General features: G+C 36.5%; 1 protein-coding gene across 2 annotated transcripts in view; it reads right to left on the bottom strand.

Moving 5' to 3' along the window:
* The window catches only part of ric1 (RIC1 homolog, RAB6A GEF complex partner 1), a 132,292-nt gene that overhangs the window by 29,145 nt on the left and 87,915 nt on the right, over positions 1-15,232 (bottom strand). Inside the window, exons 6-11 of one of the 2 annotated variants that reach the window (XM_006627000.3) lie at positions 12,441-12,577; positions 8,243-8,334; positions 6,766-6,854; positions 5,475-5,619; positions 4,960-5,008; positions 3,889-4,041 (exon numbers count right to left, since the gene is read on the bottom strand). In XM_006627000.3, the coding sequence (XP_006627063.2) occupies positions 3,889-4,041; positions 4,960-5,008; positions 5,475-5,619; positions 6,766-6,854; positions 8,243-8,334; positions 12,441-12,577 (665 nt within the window). The remainder of the gene's footprint in view (positions 1-3,888; positions 4,042-4,959; positions 5,009-5,474; positions 5,620-6,765; positions 6,855-8,242; positions 8,335-12,440; positions 12,578-15,232) is intronic. The other variant, XM_015338093.2, reaches the window with a different exon arrangement.

Genomic DNA, 15,232 nt, shown 5'->3' with positions numbered 1-15,232 from the left:
TCCCCTCTCCTAGCTTCTGTGCTATTTAATCTTTGCTGCTTGCCCTGTATTTCTCACACCTGAAGAAGGCTTCACAGTCGAAACATTGTTTTCTCTCTTCTCTTTTCAGCATGGAATAAACCTATTTCTTGTTCCTTTGCAGACTACGCATGCTGACGCAGCTACCCACCTGAATTAAAGCTACAAGTCATTTTGAATGAATCTGCACTAACTTTAAACACCGGCTTAATGTGATTTTTACCCATTTTCCTTGGCAGATTAGCCGTAACTCTCTGAAATTGCTTAGGGAATAGTTAAGCACAGGTTTCAAGTCTTTCGATAGATTCTCAAAGGATTAAAATCAAGACTTTCCCTGAGCCATTCAAGGACATTGGCTTTCTTATTTTGAAGCCAGTGTAGCTTTGGATTATTTTCCTGGTGAAAGGTCAATTTTTGTCCTTATTTTAGGCAGGTTTTCTAAGATTTGCCAGTACTTATCTCCAACTATGATCCCATCAATCTTGATAAGCTTCCCAGACTCCTCTGATGAAAAGCAGAGCTATAACATAATGCTTCCACCACCATGTTTGACTGCTGGAGTTATATAATAAATATTAATAGCTAATGCAAAGGGTCATTAAAATGCGACAAAAAATGTGAAAACTGTGAAATTGTCTGAATACTGAATTGCTTATTCCACTGTGTTCAAGATGTTTGACTGGATTAAGATTTGGTGATTGGGAAGACCACTGCTTTACGCTGAATTCACTGTCACGTTCACTGAGTCATTCCAGGGCTTTCAAACCCTTGTGGCAGGGCGTCAACAGTGCAGAACATATCCTGTCCTCCCATCAGTGTGAAACAGCAGGAACCCAGACCAGGTGATGTTCAGGTGATGTTCTTCCAATCCTCCAGAGTCTGGTGTCTGTGTTCTTTAGACTAGTTGTACTCAGTTCTTAGTTGACTGACTGTAGCCCATCTGTTACTCTGCACAAGCCTGGTCAGCCTCTGTCCGCCACATTTATCAATGGTCTGTTTCCAACCACAGGAGGACCGCTCTGCTGTTCCTGATACACTGGTTTCAAAGTCACTTAAATCTTCGTCTTGCCCATTGTCCCTCTGAATTGCACAAACATGTTCGGTACAGTGCCTTGCGAAAGTATTCGGCCCCCTTGAACTTTTCAACCTTTTGCCACATTTCAGGCTTCAAACATAAAGATATAAATTTTTTATTTTATGTGAAGAATCACCAACAAGTGGGACACAATTGTGAAGTGGAACGAAATCTATTGGATTTTTGAGACTTTTTTAACTAATAAAAAAATGAAAAGTGGGGCGTGCAAAATTATTCGGCCCCCTTGCGTTAATACTTTGTAGAGCCACTTTTTGCTGCGATTACAGCTGCAAGTCGCTTGGGGTATGTCTCTATCAGTTTTGCACATCGAGAGACTGAAATTCTTGCCCATTCTTCCTTGCAAAACAGCTCGAGCTCAGTGAGGTTGGATGGAGAGCGTTTGTGAACAGCAGTTTTCAGCTCTTTCCACAGATTCTCGATTGGATTCAGGTCTGGACTTTGACTTGGCCATTCAAACACCTGGATACGTTTATTTGTGAACCATTCCTTTGTAGATTTTGCTGTATGTTTGGGATCATTGTCTTGTTGGAAGATAAATCTCCGTCCCAGTTTCAGGTCTTTTGCAGACTCCAACAGGTTTTCATCCAGAATGGTCCTGTATTTGGCTGCATCCATCTTCCCCTCAATTTTAACCATCTTCCCTGTCCCTGCTGAAGAAAAGCAGGCCCAAACCATGATGCTGCCACCACCATGTTTGACAGTGGGGATGGTGTGTTGAGGGTGATGAGCTGTGTTGCTTTTACGCCAAACATATCGTTTTGCATTGTGGCCAAAAAGTTCGATTTTGGTTTCATCTGACCAGAGCACCTTCTTCCACATGTTTGGGGTGTCTCCCAGGTGGCTTGTGGCAAACTTTAGACGAGACTTTTTATGGATATCTTTGAGAAATGGCTTTCTTCTTGCCACTCTTCCATAAAGGCCAGATTTGTGCAGTGTAAGACTGATTGTTGTCCTATGGACAGACTCTCCCACCTCAGCTGTAGTTCTCTGCAGTTCATCCAGAGTGATCATGGGCCTCTTGGCTGCATCTCTGATCAGTCTTCTCCTTGTCTGAGCTGAAAGTTTAGAGGGACGGCCAGGTCTTGGTAGATTTGCAGTGGTCTGATACTCCTTCCATTTCAAGATGATCGCTTGCACAGTGCTCCTTGGGATGTTTGAAGCTTGGGAAATCTTTTTGTATCCAAATCCGGCTTTAAACTTCTCCACAACAGTATTACGGACCTGCCTGGTGTGTTCCTTGGTCTTCATGATGCTCTCTGCGCTTTCAACAGAACCTTGAGACTATCACAGAGCAGGTGCATTTATACAGAGACTTGATTACACACAGGTGGATTCTATTTATCACCATCAGTCATTTAGGACAACATTGGATCATTCAGAGATCCTCGCTGAACTTCTGGAGTGAGTTTGCTGCACTGAAAGTAAAGGGGCCGAATAATTTTGCACGCCCCACTTTTCATTTTTTTATTAGTTAAAAAAGTTTCAAAAATCCAATAGATTTCGTTCCACTTCACAATTGTGTCCCACTTGTTGGTGATTCTTCACATAAAATAAAAAATTTATATCTTTATGTTTGAAGCCTGAAATGTGGCAAAAGGTTGAAAAGTTCAAGGGGGCCGAATACTTTCGCAAGGCACTGTAGATACCAGCCTTACTGCATAAAGGAGCATTGTCTGCACATATATTATGATGCTGTCAACATTTGAGAAGTCAATTACAAGGAAGGGCAGCTGTACCTAATAAACTGGACACTCAGTGTATCTGCTATATTTTGTACTTAAAAATCTAAAATGTCTACAGCAAAATTGCGATTTGAGAAGAACAAAATGCAGAATCACCCTGAAGATTTTTTTTTAATACTTCATTTAAATTTACTATAAATTGTTAAATAACTTTAGATTTAAAATGCTAAATAGGTCAGAAAAATACTGACAGAAGAAGCTGACAGACGCACCAAACCTGAATACCATCATGGGCCCATTCTAAATGATTTTACTAACTGGTGCAACGAGTTCTCCCTAAAGGTAAATGTTTCAAAAACAAAGGAACTGGTAATTGATTTTAGGAAAAATACCACACCCCATCAACCCACTATAATTGATGGTCAGCCTGTTGAAATTGACGATAACTATAAGTACTTAGGACTGGTCACTGACAAAAACCTAAAATGGGACAAATGTTGTGACACTATCTATAAAAAAGGCCAACAGAGACTTTTCTTTCTTAGAAAACTTAGCTACTTTAAGGTACAGAAAACTATTCTTACACTTTTCTACAAATCATTCAATGAAAGTGTCTAAACATACTGCTTCACTTGATGGTTTGGCAACATAAGTACCGGTAATTGTAATAGGCTGTGTAAATTAGTGAAAATAAGTGGCAAAATTATCTGGAATAATCAAATCAACTTAAGCATCCTTTACAAACAGAGGCTGACTAAGTAAGCCAAAATCATCATGGATTGTGTCTCACCCCCTCCATTGCAAATTCACACTTCTCCCATCTGGGAGAATCCTCTGTGCCCCCAGGTGTAAAACCAACAGACTCAGGAAATCTTTCATTCCCACTGCAATTACACTCTTAATGCAAAGTAACTACCTTGTCTCTTGCTTCTTATATCCTGTAACACTACTGTATTCTCTTCCCTTTTGGTGATGTTTGTCATTATGTTGTGTTTGTGCCGTAAAACTAATTTCCCCTAGGGGACAATAAAGCTTGAATTGAATTGAATAAAAACCGCTCCATCATTTCAGCAATTAGAGCTGTTTACTTACTGTGCAGGGGTTAACTGTTAAGGCGCTCTTGATGAACTGAAACTGCAGAATGCTGCCCTGCTTTAAGCAGTCTTTCTTCTCTGTTTCACTACTTGAAGACCGATCGCCTTCACTGCTGATCACCCACAGGTGGTACCCCTCCGCACCCCAACTCTGCAGGAAATAGAAAAGCTTACTCACACAGAGAACTCCCAGAAAGTTACGTTTTATGTAGCACTAATGCCAAACTGCATAGCTTTTTTGTTTAAAAGAAAACTTGGCATTGTCCGATATTCTAACTGCCTGCTACACTCAAACCTGTGACATAGAGTAGCATAAGTAAGAAGACGTGCATATTCTCATTGAGAAAAGCTTGTATTTCTACAGCCACAGGTGATACTTATTACTTTTAATTTAATGAGTTTTTTGTCGGATGAGCTTCTTTCAAGAAAAAAAGCTGTATTGTTTCACTTCTAGCATTTCTTGAACTAAGTTAAAATGCTCTTATGAACAATGCAGTGTAGGGACTTCCCACAATTTTACTGCTAATATTAATCCAAACATGATTTTACATGCATCTGAAATATTGCAGTTTTTATACTATAAAACAAAGCACACTTGCCTCACAGTCAACACATTAATATCAACAATTACTGTATATCCATCTTTAATCTAAAAAGATCTCAAAATGCTGTCCACATACAAGAGAACCCACTTAAATCACTCTTAGACACAACGTTTGAATTAAGGAAGAACCTTTAGGTAGGTTTGACTGTAAAACACCAGAGTGGAATTTTACCCAAGACACCAGGATTAAAAGCCTTAAGAAAAGAGTCCTATGGGATCTTTGACTTAACATCTCAGAAGAAGGATGGCACCTCACACAGCACTGTTACCATACTAGCACTTTATTTTGAATATCATGGACCAGGGGAAAGAGTGCAACTGGTCCACCACACCACTTACAACAGCACCTTGGTATTCCTCCTGAGGAGGCCCATCGACTTACCTTTAGAAATCTAATGATACAGGGTAGTTATATGAGTAATTATTTTTTTATTTAAGGGGAATTTAAAGCCATAAACAACTTACCATAGAGATGATCCTTATGGGTTCTTTTTTTGTACCATCTGAACGATAGCTATGAAAAAGAAAAACAGAGTAAAAGTAAAAGTTTTAACAGAGTACTATGCAACTGAAGAAAAAAGGTAAAACTAGGTCCTACACTTTATTTAGAATATTAGTTCTCTGAAGAATTTAATAGATTTTCTTTATTCTTTAATAAATAAGAACAATATAACAATGAAAGTCACAGTGCAGAATTATTACAGTGGCAATCTAGCAGCCACATTATATAATCACTTCTCAATAGTGTCAGTTTAGGTGTTAGTGTGAACACACTAGGTTTTTCCAAAGACTACCAATTAAACAACCCAATGTACTCAATGTGCAACCCATGACAGAGTTAACCAAGTCAAAATTAAAGCAGTTAAAACTTATTTAGGTTTTCCAGGGATTAAGGTTTTAATATTAAAAGTATAACCAGTCCATTGTTACACAGTACAGGGTACCATGGAAGGCACTAGAGAAACAGAGGGCACACTCACGCAAAATCTTCCCCAAGTGTACAGATAAGGTGAGCCCCAAACACACTCCACAGAGAAAGGCCTCCACACTCCCATGTCACCATGGCAACGCTGCAGTCAGGTGACCATCGGATCAGCTTCACAGGCCCTGTTTTGTTCCAAATGTCTGCAGCATACAAGAAATATTTTATTTTTTTCCCTAATGTTTTGTACTAAAGCTTGAAGAAAAAAAATGTTTTTTCTTCTAATGCTAATTATCTTTTGGACATGTAATCATCTTTAATCAGAATGCCCGAAATTATTTTACTCCTATTGTTTTGGAAAACTTTTATAATAATTTACAGAACATGTTGTTTAAGGACTTCACAAAAAATACAACAGTATCTTTGTAATAAAAAGCAATATTGGGCACATACTGCACTTGTTTGCATTAACTCAGTATGACGTTGCATGTGTTTTGTGTTGGATGAGCTTCTTATTAGACAAAAATCTGTATTGTTTCACTTCTAGCATTTCTTACTGCTAGAAGTATGTATGGGTATGTATAACTATTAAGTTAAAAGCTACGAGTATAAAGAAACAAAAATTGAATGTGAATTTAATTGTGAATGAAATGTGCCTTTAATGTAAGAGGCTATTAATACTATATAATAATACATTAATAGCTCTGTGAATTAAAAACAAGCAAATATGAGTTGCCACACAAATAAAAAGCTCTAAGCAAAAAAAGAATGTATCCTGACATCTTAATTTTATATATAATTTATTCAGCCTTAGGTAATAATAATAATAATAATAATAATAATAATAATAATAATAATAATAATAATAATAATAATAATAATAATAATATCTGCATGGTTATCAGTCTTGAGATTAATTTAGAAAAGAGATGTTTTGTCTGTGTAGCCTTCTTCAGGTGTCCACACCTGAAGAAACTTCCACACCTTAAAACATTGTGTTTCTTTTCTGCATGCTGATACAGCTACCTCCTTGAACTTCATTCTTGGACTGATTTAATTGAGAAAGGACTGCTTTATGTCACCAATAACCTGTAGGTGGCAATGCTCTACCATATTCATCAGGTTAGCTACACAGAACTCAAGATTTTAAAAAGGGTTAAAAATGAACATAAGAAAAGAAAGCTCAAATCCATTTCATGTTTCTTTATAACACAGATACTTTAATAAAAGCCATTTAAACAATCAAAATAGACTCCTGAACAAAGAGCATAACATTTTACTAAAACATATGTGGAAGGTGTAAATGAACTCAAAGCCCTGCAGAAGAGACAAAGAGATCCTGGACTTACCAGGGTAGTGTTTTGGAGTTAACTCAAGTTTGTGTGAGAGCTGCATTGATGCTGTGGTGCTGTCTATCGTGTAAACTAAAACAGAGCCACTGCATAAGACAGAAAAAAAATTAACATCAATAAATTCAAGTAACAAGGTCCTGTAATTAATATTCACACCACTGTGCTGGAAATAACTTAAATCCATCGACTATATCTAAACCATTAGCACTGTAAGGCATATCTCTTAAAGCAACTTTAGACATCTGTGTGCAAATGACTATAGTTACAATTTCACTCCCAATATTTACAAAGACAACAACGCTGAACTAAAGGCATTTTTAACAGAGGGGATTAAAGTATCCTTACATTATTGTTAGCAGTTTCCACTTTGTATATCATTTTAAGACGTTTTTGTGCTTTTTACATGTCACAAATGCAGAGGCTGGTCCTTTGGGATTATGCTTTATTAAAAATGTTTTTCTCTACAAAGTAGTTCTCCAAGGCACACAAAAATGAATATTCAAACACCTTGTCATAATTTATAACAGCTAAAGATTTTATATACTTCATATTTACTATTAGAATGTCCTGAAGATAAGCTTCTTTCACAATTTTAGAGTTTTCACGGCAGCCATAATAGACAAAAAAATCTTATTCAAATGATCAAGAAACTACGATGATGTGTCTTTTCCATTTTCCTTACATAAATTTTATTTGTAGGGGAAAAACATACATAATTTTTTTTTAAATACCACAGACACAGGAAACAGGCTGCTATTTTCACACTTAACTCAAACAAAGTATATAATTCTTTTCAAGTGTTCTGAAAACACCCCCATGAAGCACAAAACACAAACACTGCATTCCATAGTTCACCCATTTCTTGTCATCTCAACATGATGATTCGTGAACAGTGTATAGCTGGTATGAGGTCTTCTGGCTAGAACTGGGCAGCAGCAACTCTAAAAACACATCTACCACACATTGAGAACATGAGGTGAAAAATGAATTGACTCATGTGACAAAATGGCACAACATAAGATATTTTCTGAATTCCAAATCACTGTTGGGACTTTTAGAGTCAGAAGTTTGTGCTTTTAAATTGTCACACATGACATGATAAGGAATACCATGTGTACTTCACGTCATTAACACATAAAAAAGGGGAGGCTGTAATTCAGCTTTTTATCTGCAGATGTTGTTGTCCTTGAGTGTGAAATTAATTTGCACTATGAATAGCTTCTTGTACATACTCAGTATTGCAACACCATGTTAAGGCAGCTATATCACTGAGCATGCTAGAAAAAGCACATTTTATCTTTATGTTTTTAACAAAGTGTTGTTTGTTTTGCCAAAGGACCTATGTGCACAACAAAATGCTTATCACTAATAAAAAATAAAGCTTGACATTTTGTTGGCTAAAAGCGTTTAGGTTAGAGGGATAATGCATTTGAATAAAAATAGTCAAAGCTTGAAAATTTTTATTTGGACTCACCTTGCGCATCCAAAGGCCATTAGCCTGTACTTGTTATTCACTGCCACACATGTGCCATCTACAACATCGGGCGCCCACACACCCTGTAGCTGCTAAGACAGAGTACATGAGAAGTCACACTTGGAGTAAGCTTCTAGACCATTTTCCACAACACAACATCATAGAACACATTCTTGTGCTAAATTAATCTGAGGAGGAAACTTCCATCAGTGGCTTGTTTTTTCTTTTTTACATTTTATTTCTCATATATTAAAGATGAGCTTCCGACTGCATGTGACTCAGGGAAGAGCCAAGGATATCCGTACACTCATGAATAAAATTCTTCTGAATTGCTCAGTGATAACCAGAGATTTTTCACCTTGATTTTCTTTCATGATGAGACCGATTAGCACAGACTATAGAAGCCATCAAGATCGAAACAACAGAATGACAGGAAAGGTTGGAAGCTGACAGACACACCAATGCCTTAGCTGTAAAATTTAAAAGCATAAATCTCTATGAATGAAAATGTCAGATAAAAAGAGTAAAGGAATTTGTCCTGAAACATCTGTACCTGTCACAATGCTTATGCATAATTCGTGTTATTGATAATTAGAAGATAAAAAGATAATAAAGGCTACAGTCTTTAAGACCACAGTTGTTCTAATCACAGTTCTTATTTGTAAAGGCATACTATTACAAATTAATGGAGACTATCAAATTAATCTTGCTCATTTGGTTGCTGCTACCAAGCTGTTGATTCAAGCTGTTTCTTGAAGAATACTAAGGAATCTGCTTTACACATATGTCATCCTCTTGAAAGGAAGGTTTTAACATAAAAGACACCAAGTTCCTGTGTAAGAATTGTAAAAATCCTTTTGTAAAAACGTCGAAAAGGTTACAAATGAGAGGATGCCATTCAGCCCATCTTATTCACTTGATTGCTGACAGGTCCTGGGGAATCTACTTTAAAAGCTTGTTCCAGAGAATGATATCCATAAATGTAAAGATGTGTCATCTCTTTTCAATCATGAAAGCATTTTTAATGAAAAATTAAGTGGATATTCCATTTCTGAAACCGCTAGTATTTCAGACCACGAAGAGCTTTAAGCTTTAAGCTTTAAGCTTGGTTTAAAGTATGTTGGAAGAGACAAACCATTTTTAGGAGAATAAATCCAAATTTAGGAGATTAAATCAGCTCCTGAGTCTAGAAAATGGTAGCCTGACTTGCATAATTGAAAACCTGACTGAACTGAAACCCAAATTACTCCTAATTAAAAAGTATATGTCTATTCACAACACAGTTGTGAACCTACTGTAATTCTGACAATCCATTATCTTCCTTATTGGTAACCTAAAGTCTAACTCAGGGCTAATATAATGTGCACCAAAAACTTTTAATAACTTTTTTTTAATAACAGTATATGCACATTTGCTAAAAATTCTACTTGACCATCTAGCCCACTTTACCATGCGTTCAAAAGCGGTTAATGTTAGAAATGTCTCACTACAAGAAAGAAAAGAAATGATTGTGCAGTACTGATTGTTAAGGGAGACCGATGCAGTGTCTTGCTTCACGGACAATCACACTACAGAAAATTACTGAACATCGGCAGAGAATAAGAAGAGTTGGGAAAAGCTGCACTTGCTGAAGTCAAGTGGTGTTGCTTTATTAGCAAAAAGAGAAACTTTATTTGCAGGGCCCCATGCAAAGGTAGATGAAACATTTTCTACATTTTTCAGTATTATTTTTGAATTATTAATATTTTTAAATGTTTGATCCTAACAAGTATCACTAAAAGCAAAAATCTGAAAGATAATATCTGGCACTGTATTAATGAGTCACTAACTATGCAGTTTTAACACATTTGTGTAGGAACCAGACTGCATAGAACGTGATGTTGATTTTACTCTGTGTGTAACAGTTGCCATCATTTGAGAATGATTAGCAATAAGGCACATTAGTTATACAGCAGTTGCTGTACAGTGCCTTGCGAAAGTATTCGGCCCCCTTGAACTTTTCAACCTTTTGCCACATTTCAGGCTTCAAACATAAAGATATAATTTTTTTATTTTATGTGAAGAATCACCAACAAGTGGGACACAATTGTGAAGTGGAACGAAATCTATTGGATTTTTGAAACTTTTTTAACTAATAAAAAAATGAAAAGTGGGGCGTGCAAAATTATTCGGCCCCTTTACTTTCAGTGCAGCAAACTCACTCCAGAAGTTCAGCGAGGATCTCTGAATGATCCAATGTTGTCCTAAATGACTGATGGTGATAAATAGAATCCACCTGTGTGTAATCAAGTCTCTGTATAAATGCACCTGCTCTGTGATAGTCTCAAGGTTCTGTTGAAAGCGCAGAGAGCATCATGAAGACCAAGGAACACACCAGGCAGGTCCGTAATACTGTTGTGGAGAAGTTTAAAGCCGGATTTGGATACAAAAAGATTTCCCAAGCTTCAAACATCCCAAGGAGCACTGTGCAAGCGATCATCTTGAAATGGAAGGAGTATCAGACCACTGCAAATCTACCAAGACCTGGCCGTCCCTCTAAACTTTCAGCTCAGACAAGGAGAAGACTGATCAGAGATGCAGCCAAGAGGCCCATGATCACTCTGGATGAACTGCAGAGAACTACAGCTGAGGTGGGAGAGTCTGTCCATAGGACAACAATCAGTCTTACACTGCACAAATCTGGCCTTTATGGAAGAGTGGCAAGAAGAAAGCCATTTCTCAAAGATATCCATAAAAAGTCTCGTCTAAAGTTTGCCACAAGCCACCTGGGAGACACCCCAAACATGTGGAAGAAGGTGCTCTGGTCAGATGAAACCAAAATCGAACTTTTTGGCCACAATGCAAAACGATATGTTTGGCGTAAAAGCAACACAGCTCATCACCCTCAACACACCATCCCCACTGTCAAACATGGTGGTGGCAGCATCATGGTTTGGGCCTGCTTTTCTTCAGCAGGGACAGGGAAGATGGTTAAAATTGAGGGGAAGATGGATGCAGCCAAATACAGGACCATTCTGGATGAAAACCTGTTGGAGTCTGCAAAAGACCTGAAACTGGGACGGAGATTTATCTTCCAACAAGACAATGATCCCAAACATACAGCAAAATCTACAAAGGAATGGTTCACAAATAAACGTATCCAGGTGTTTGAATGGCCAAGTCAAAGTCCAGACCTGAGTCCAATCGAGAATCTGTGGAAAGAGCTGAAAACTGCTGTTCACAAACGCTCTCCATCCAACCTCACTGAGCTCGAGCTGTTTTGCAAGGAAGAATGGGCAAGAATTTCAGTCTCTCAATGTGCAAAACTGATAGAGACATACCCCAAGCGACTTGCAGCTGTAATCGCAGCAAAAGGTGGCTCTACAAAGTATTAACGCAAGGGGGCTGAATAATTTTGCACGCCCCACTTTTCATTTTTTTATTAGTTAAAAAAGTTTCAAAAATCCAATAGATTTCGTTCCACTTCACAATTGTGTCCCACTTGTTGGTGATTCTTCACATAAAATAAAAAAATTATATCTTTATGTTTGAAGCCTGAAATGTGGCAAAAGGTTGAAAAGTTCAAGGGGGCCGAATACTTTCGCAAGGCACTGTATGTCATACATATTGCTAATTTCCAAGACAGTATACAGTTTTGCTCCAAAATAATTTTGTTCTTGTTGTTTAATGAAACACTTAGATGATAATGTACCATCAAATACTTGTAATATATAATATGTATAATGTATATAATATAATATATAATATATATAAAATACTTTTGCTTACCATATGGTATTTAGTTGGCAATGGGTTGTGAATGTGACATAAGTTATTCAGATTTCTAATTTATTTTGTGAGAACCAGTACTGAAACTTAAATTGAAAAAGAAATCCTTATAAAAAAATCTTAAAGTTTCACCTGACAATTAAAACATCTGTATCCATTTTATATAATAAATGTTGACATTAAACATTACAAAATGAAATGTTTTAAGGGGAAAGGGGTGTTTATCACTTTGAGTAATGGTTTCAGGACACCACATTTGAACTCACGTTTCACATTCATTGGTAGTTGTTGGGGAAAAAAATACAAAAGGTCAACAGATGTAAAAATAATAAACCTTAATAACCTTGGTTCAGCCTTCTACTTAGACCATTCTTTTAGAACAATATTGTGATGGGTGCATAAAATTATTCAGATATGTAAGGAGTCTTACATCTGCAGTAAATCTGTTTGCCACTGGAGTGATGAAGCCTAGACGACCATCGTCAAAGACAACTGCAAAGCCATCGAGTGTCATGCAATACTCCATATCCCGAATGTGGACACCTTCCAAATCCAGAGAAGGACCTCCTACACACAGAACACAACAATTGAGAAGAATGGTTATTGTTGAGGTTTTATTTAATTTTAACCAGACACAGTAAATTGGTTTTAAACGATGCATCAAAGTAAATCTACTGAGCTCACTGGGCTGTAAAACTAAAATACTCCTTTTTTAATATCACAATTCAAATTTTCTTAAATCAATTAAAAATTTAAAGCATTTTTGTGTTTAAATTATCCGCTTAAAGCAAAAATTGTTTTGTGTTTCCAAAACATTCACAACATTTAAACACCTTCCTCACATTGTTCCATATAAATACGAAGTCTCAGACGAATCTCATTTCTTTTTGTTTTTCAAAGCTTTGTGAATAGCTTTAAACCAAAAAGGCTCTACGTAAATTAATTTATGATTCTTAAGCTGGCCATTGAAGTTTAACTCTATATGCATCACAAAGTGCTGTTGTAGCTTAAATATTTTAAGCTTGAATAAGCTGAATTTACCATCTCTCATATAAAAATATATTTATAAGATTAACTAAATCAGCAAGATTTGACTTAAGTGGTCATAAAAGTCTTACTAGCCCTTTTAATATACACATGCATGGACCTTGGAAATTACTGAAGGCAGTAGATAAGGTGGTCAAAACACGTGGTTCCTTACTGGCATAGAAGAAAAGCTTCTGCTTAATATGTGCCAGAAAAGAGCTATATAAGTGTAAGGAATTATTATTAATAATGTATTTTAGAGAACATTATCACCATGTTATCAATCTGAAATCTGATTGACTTCACTTGGAGAGTCTAGTACTAGAAACAAGGATGAATGAATGGTCAATGAACTTCATTGTATCATTACTAGGAAATATATTTTTAGGTTAGATAAGTACTGGATTAGATCATTACAATTAATCTACATTAAGCTAAATGAATTTGTAAAAATGGCTATTTTAAACAGCACTTGTGTCTGTAACACTACTTATGAGAACAGTATCACTGAATACACCTACAGATGCAGCCATTCAAAATGGGTGAGGTATTTCGCGGCATACCGCGACACGCCCACCGGGGTATCACGCAGTTCACGTGTGTCACGTGACTAACTATCCGGCGTCGCCTTGTAAAACCGCCAGGGGGAGCTTAACCTCTCATGTACAGCATTTGAGCCTTTAATTTTGAACTGTGTATTACAGCATATTAATCATCAGTCATTAAAATGTTGGTATATTTTATGAAATCAAGATTGCTCAGTTGGACAAAAGTACACAACCTACCTTTATCAGAAATATTTATGCATCAAAGCCTTTACTGAAGATATTACTAATAGTATTAATAATGGATGACTTTGGACAAGCTTTATACTCAAAGTATAATTTCTTTAGCACATTTGTACAAGCACTTGGAATCTGTCCAAGCCATACTTTGTCAGGCATTTTGTTTTATTTCAACGGGCATAAAAACTTCCTTGCTTTTAACAGGGCGTTTCATAATTTCTAACTACGAAAATGATTTAAAATGCGACACCTATCATGAAAAGAAAAAAATACACACCAGTATTCCATTTCTCCCTAAACATTGTAAGCTTCGAAGTCTTTAACTAACGTGATACCGGAGTCAACAAGCATACTTTTAGAATTTGATTAAAAGGGAATATAATATGGAATCGCGTATCTCAAGAATTTTATAACGGTATGATTATATCCGTGTACTGCGGCAGGGCTGTGTAGGGCTGTTTCGCCTGCCTGTTCATGCGAGCTGTCTTGTAGCCTACTGGTCTAGGTGCGTGACTACCAATTGGCAGGTTGTGTGTTCGAATCCAGCTGGTGCTGGACCTTTCAGTTTTATTTATTTATTTTTTAATCGCGTAACAAACATATTACCGTTTGCAAACTGTACTGTATACAATATGTATATGTATATTTAATGTCTTAACTGTGCCCGTTTAAGTATTGAATATTCATATCTAATTTTACCACTGAAGGGAAATCTTAACATAAACATACAGTATATGGCTGGTCTCGGTACTTTTAAAAAAAAAATACACACCAGTATTCCAGTTCTCCCTAAACATTGTAAGCTTCGAAGTCTTTTACTAACGTGATACCGGAGTCAACAAGCATACTTTTAGAATTTGATTAAAAGGGAACATAATATGGAATCGTGTATCTCAAGAAATTAATAACGATACAATTATATTCATGTTGCAAAAGAACTGCAACGGACATAAAAACTCCCTTGCTTTTAACAGAGGGTTCCATAATTTCTAACTACGAAAATGCCAGGTGAAAGGATTTGTAAACATATTTTGTTAAAGCAAGTCAGTTTTTTCAGCAACACATAAAATACATTTTTCCAAGAAAGTTTAGCCTTTGTCACTAATGAAACCACTAAATAAAGACATAAATATAGAAATCTTAAGATTTGTTTTATTTAATGTTGGTAGCAGGATGAACTGCCAGAGTGTATATTTTGTCGCAAAGTTGCTGCAAGATGTTAACAGTGAAAAAGGTATTTAGAAATGAGTTATTTCAAGATGAAAAAGAAAACATACACGAAACATGGTTTCATTACGACCAGAATCGGTCTTGAGATATTTTTAACTTGATTTACAGTATTTGAGAGGTATGTCTTAACACCGATACTACAGTGCTTAAGTACTGCTTACGTATATGTTTCTAGGTTTAT

Source organism: Lepisosteus oculatus, chromosome 3 (assembly GCF_040954835.1).
Source record: "Lepisosteus oculatus isolate fLepOcu1 chromosome 3, fLepOcu1.hap2, whole genome shotgun sequence".
Taxonomy (NCBI): domain Eukaryota; kingdom Metazoa; phylum Chordata; class Actinopteri; order Semionotiformes; family Lepisosteidae; genus Lepisosteus; species Lepisosteus oculatus.
This window is presented reverse-complemented; position numbering and strand designations above follow the sequence as displayed.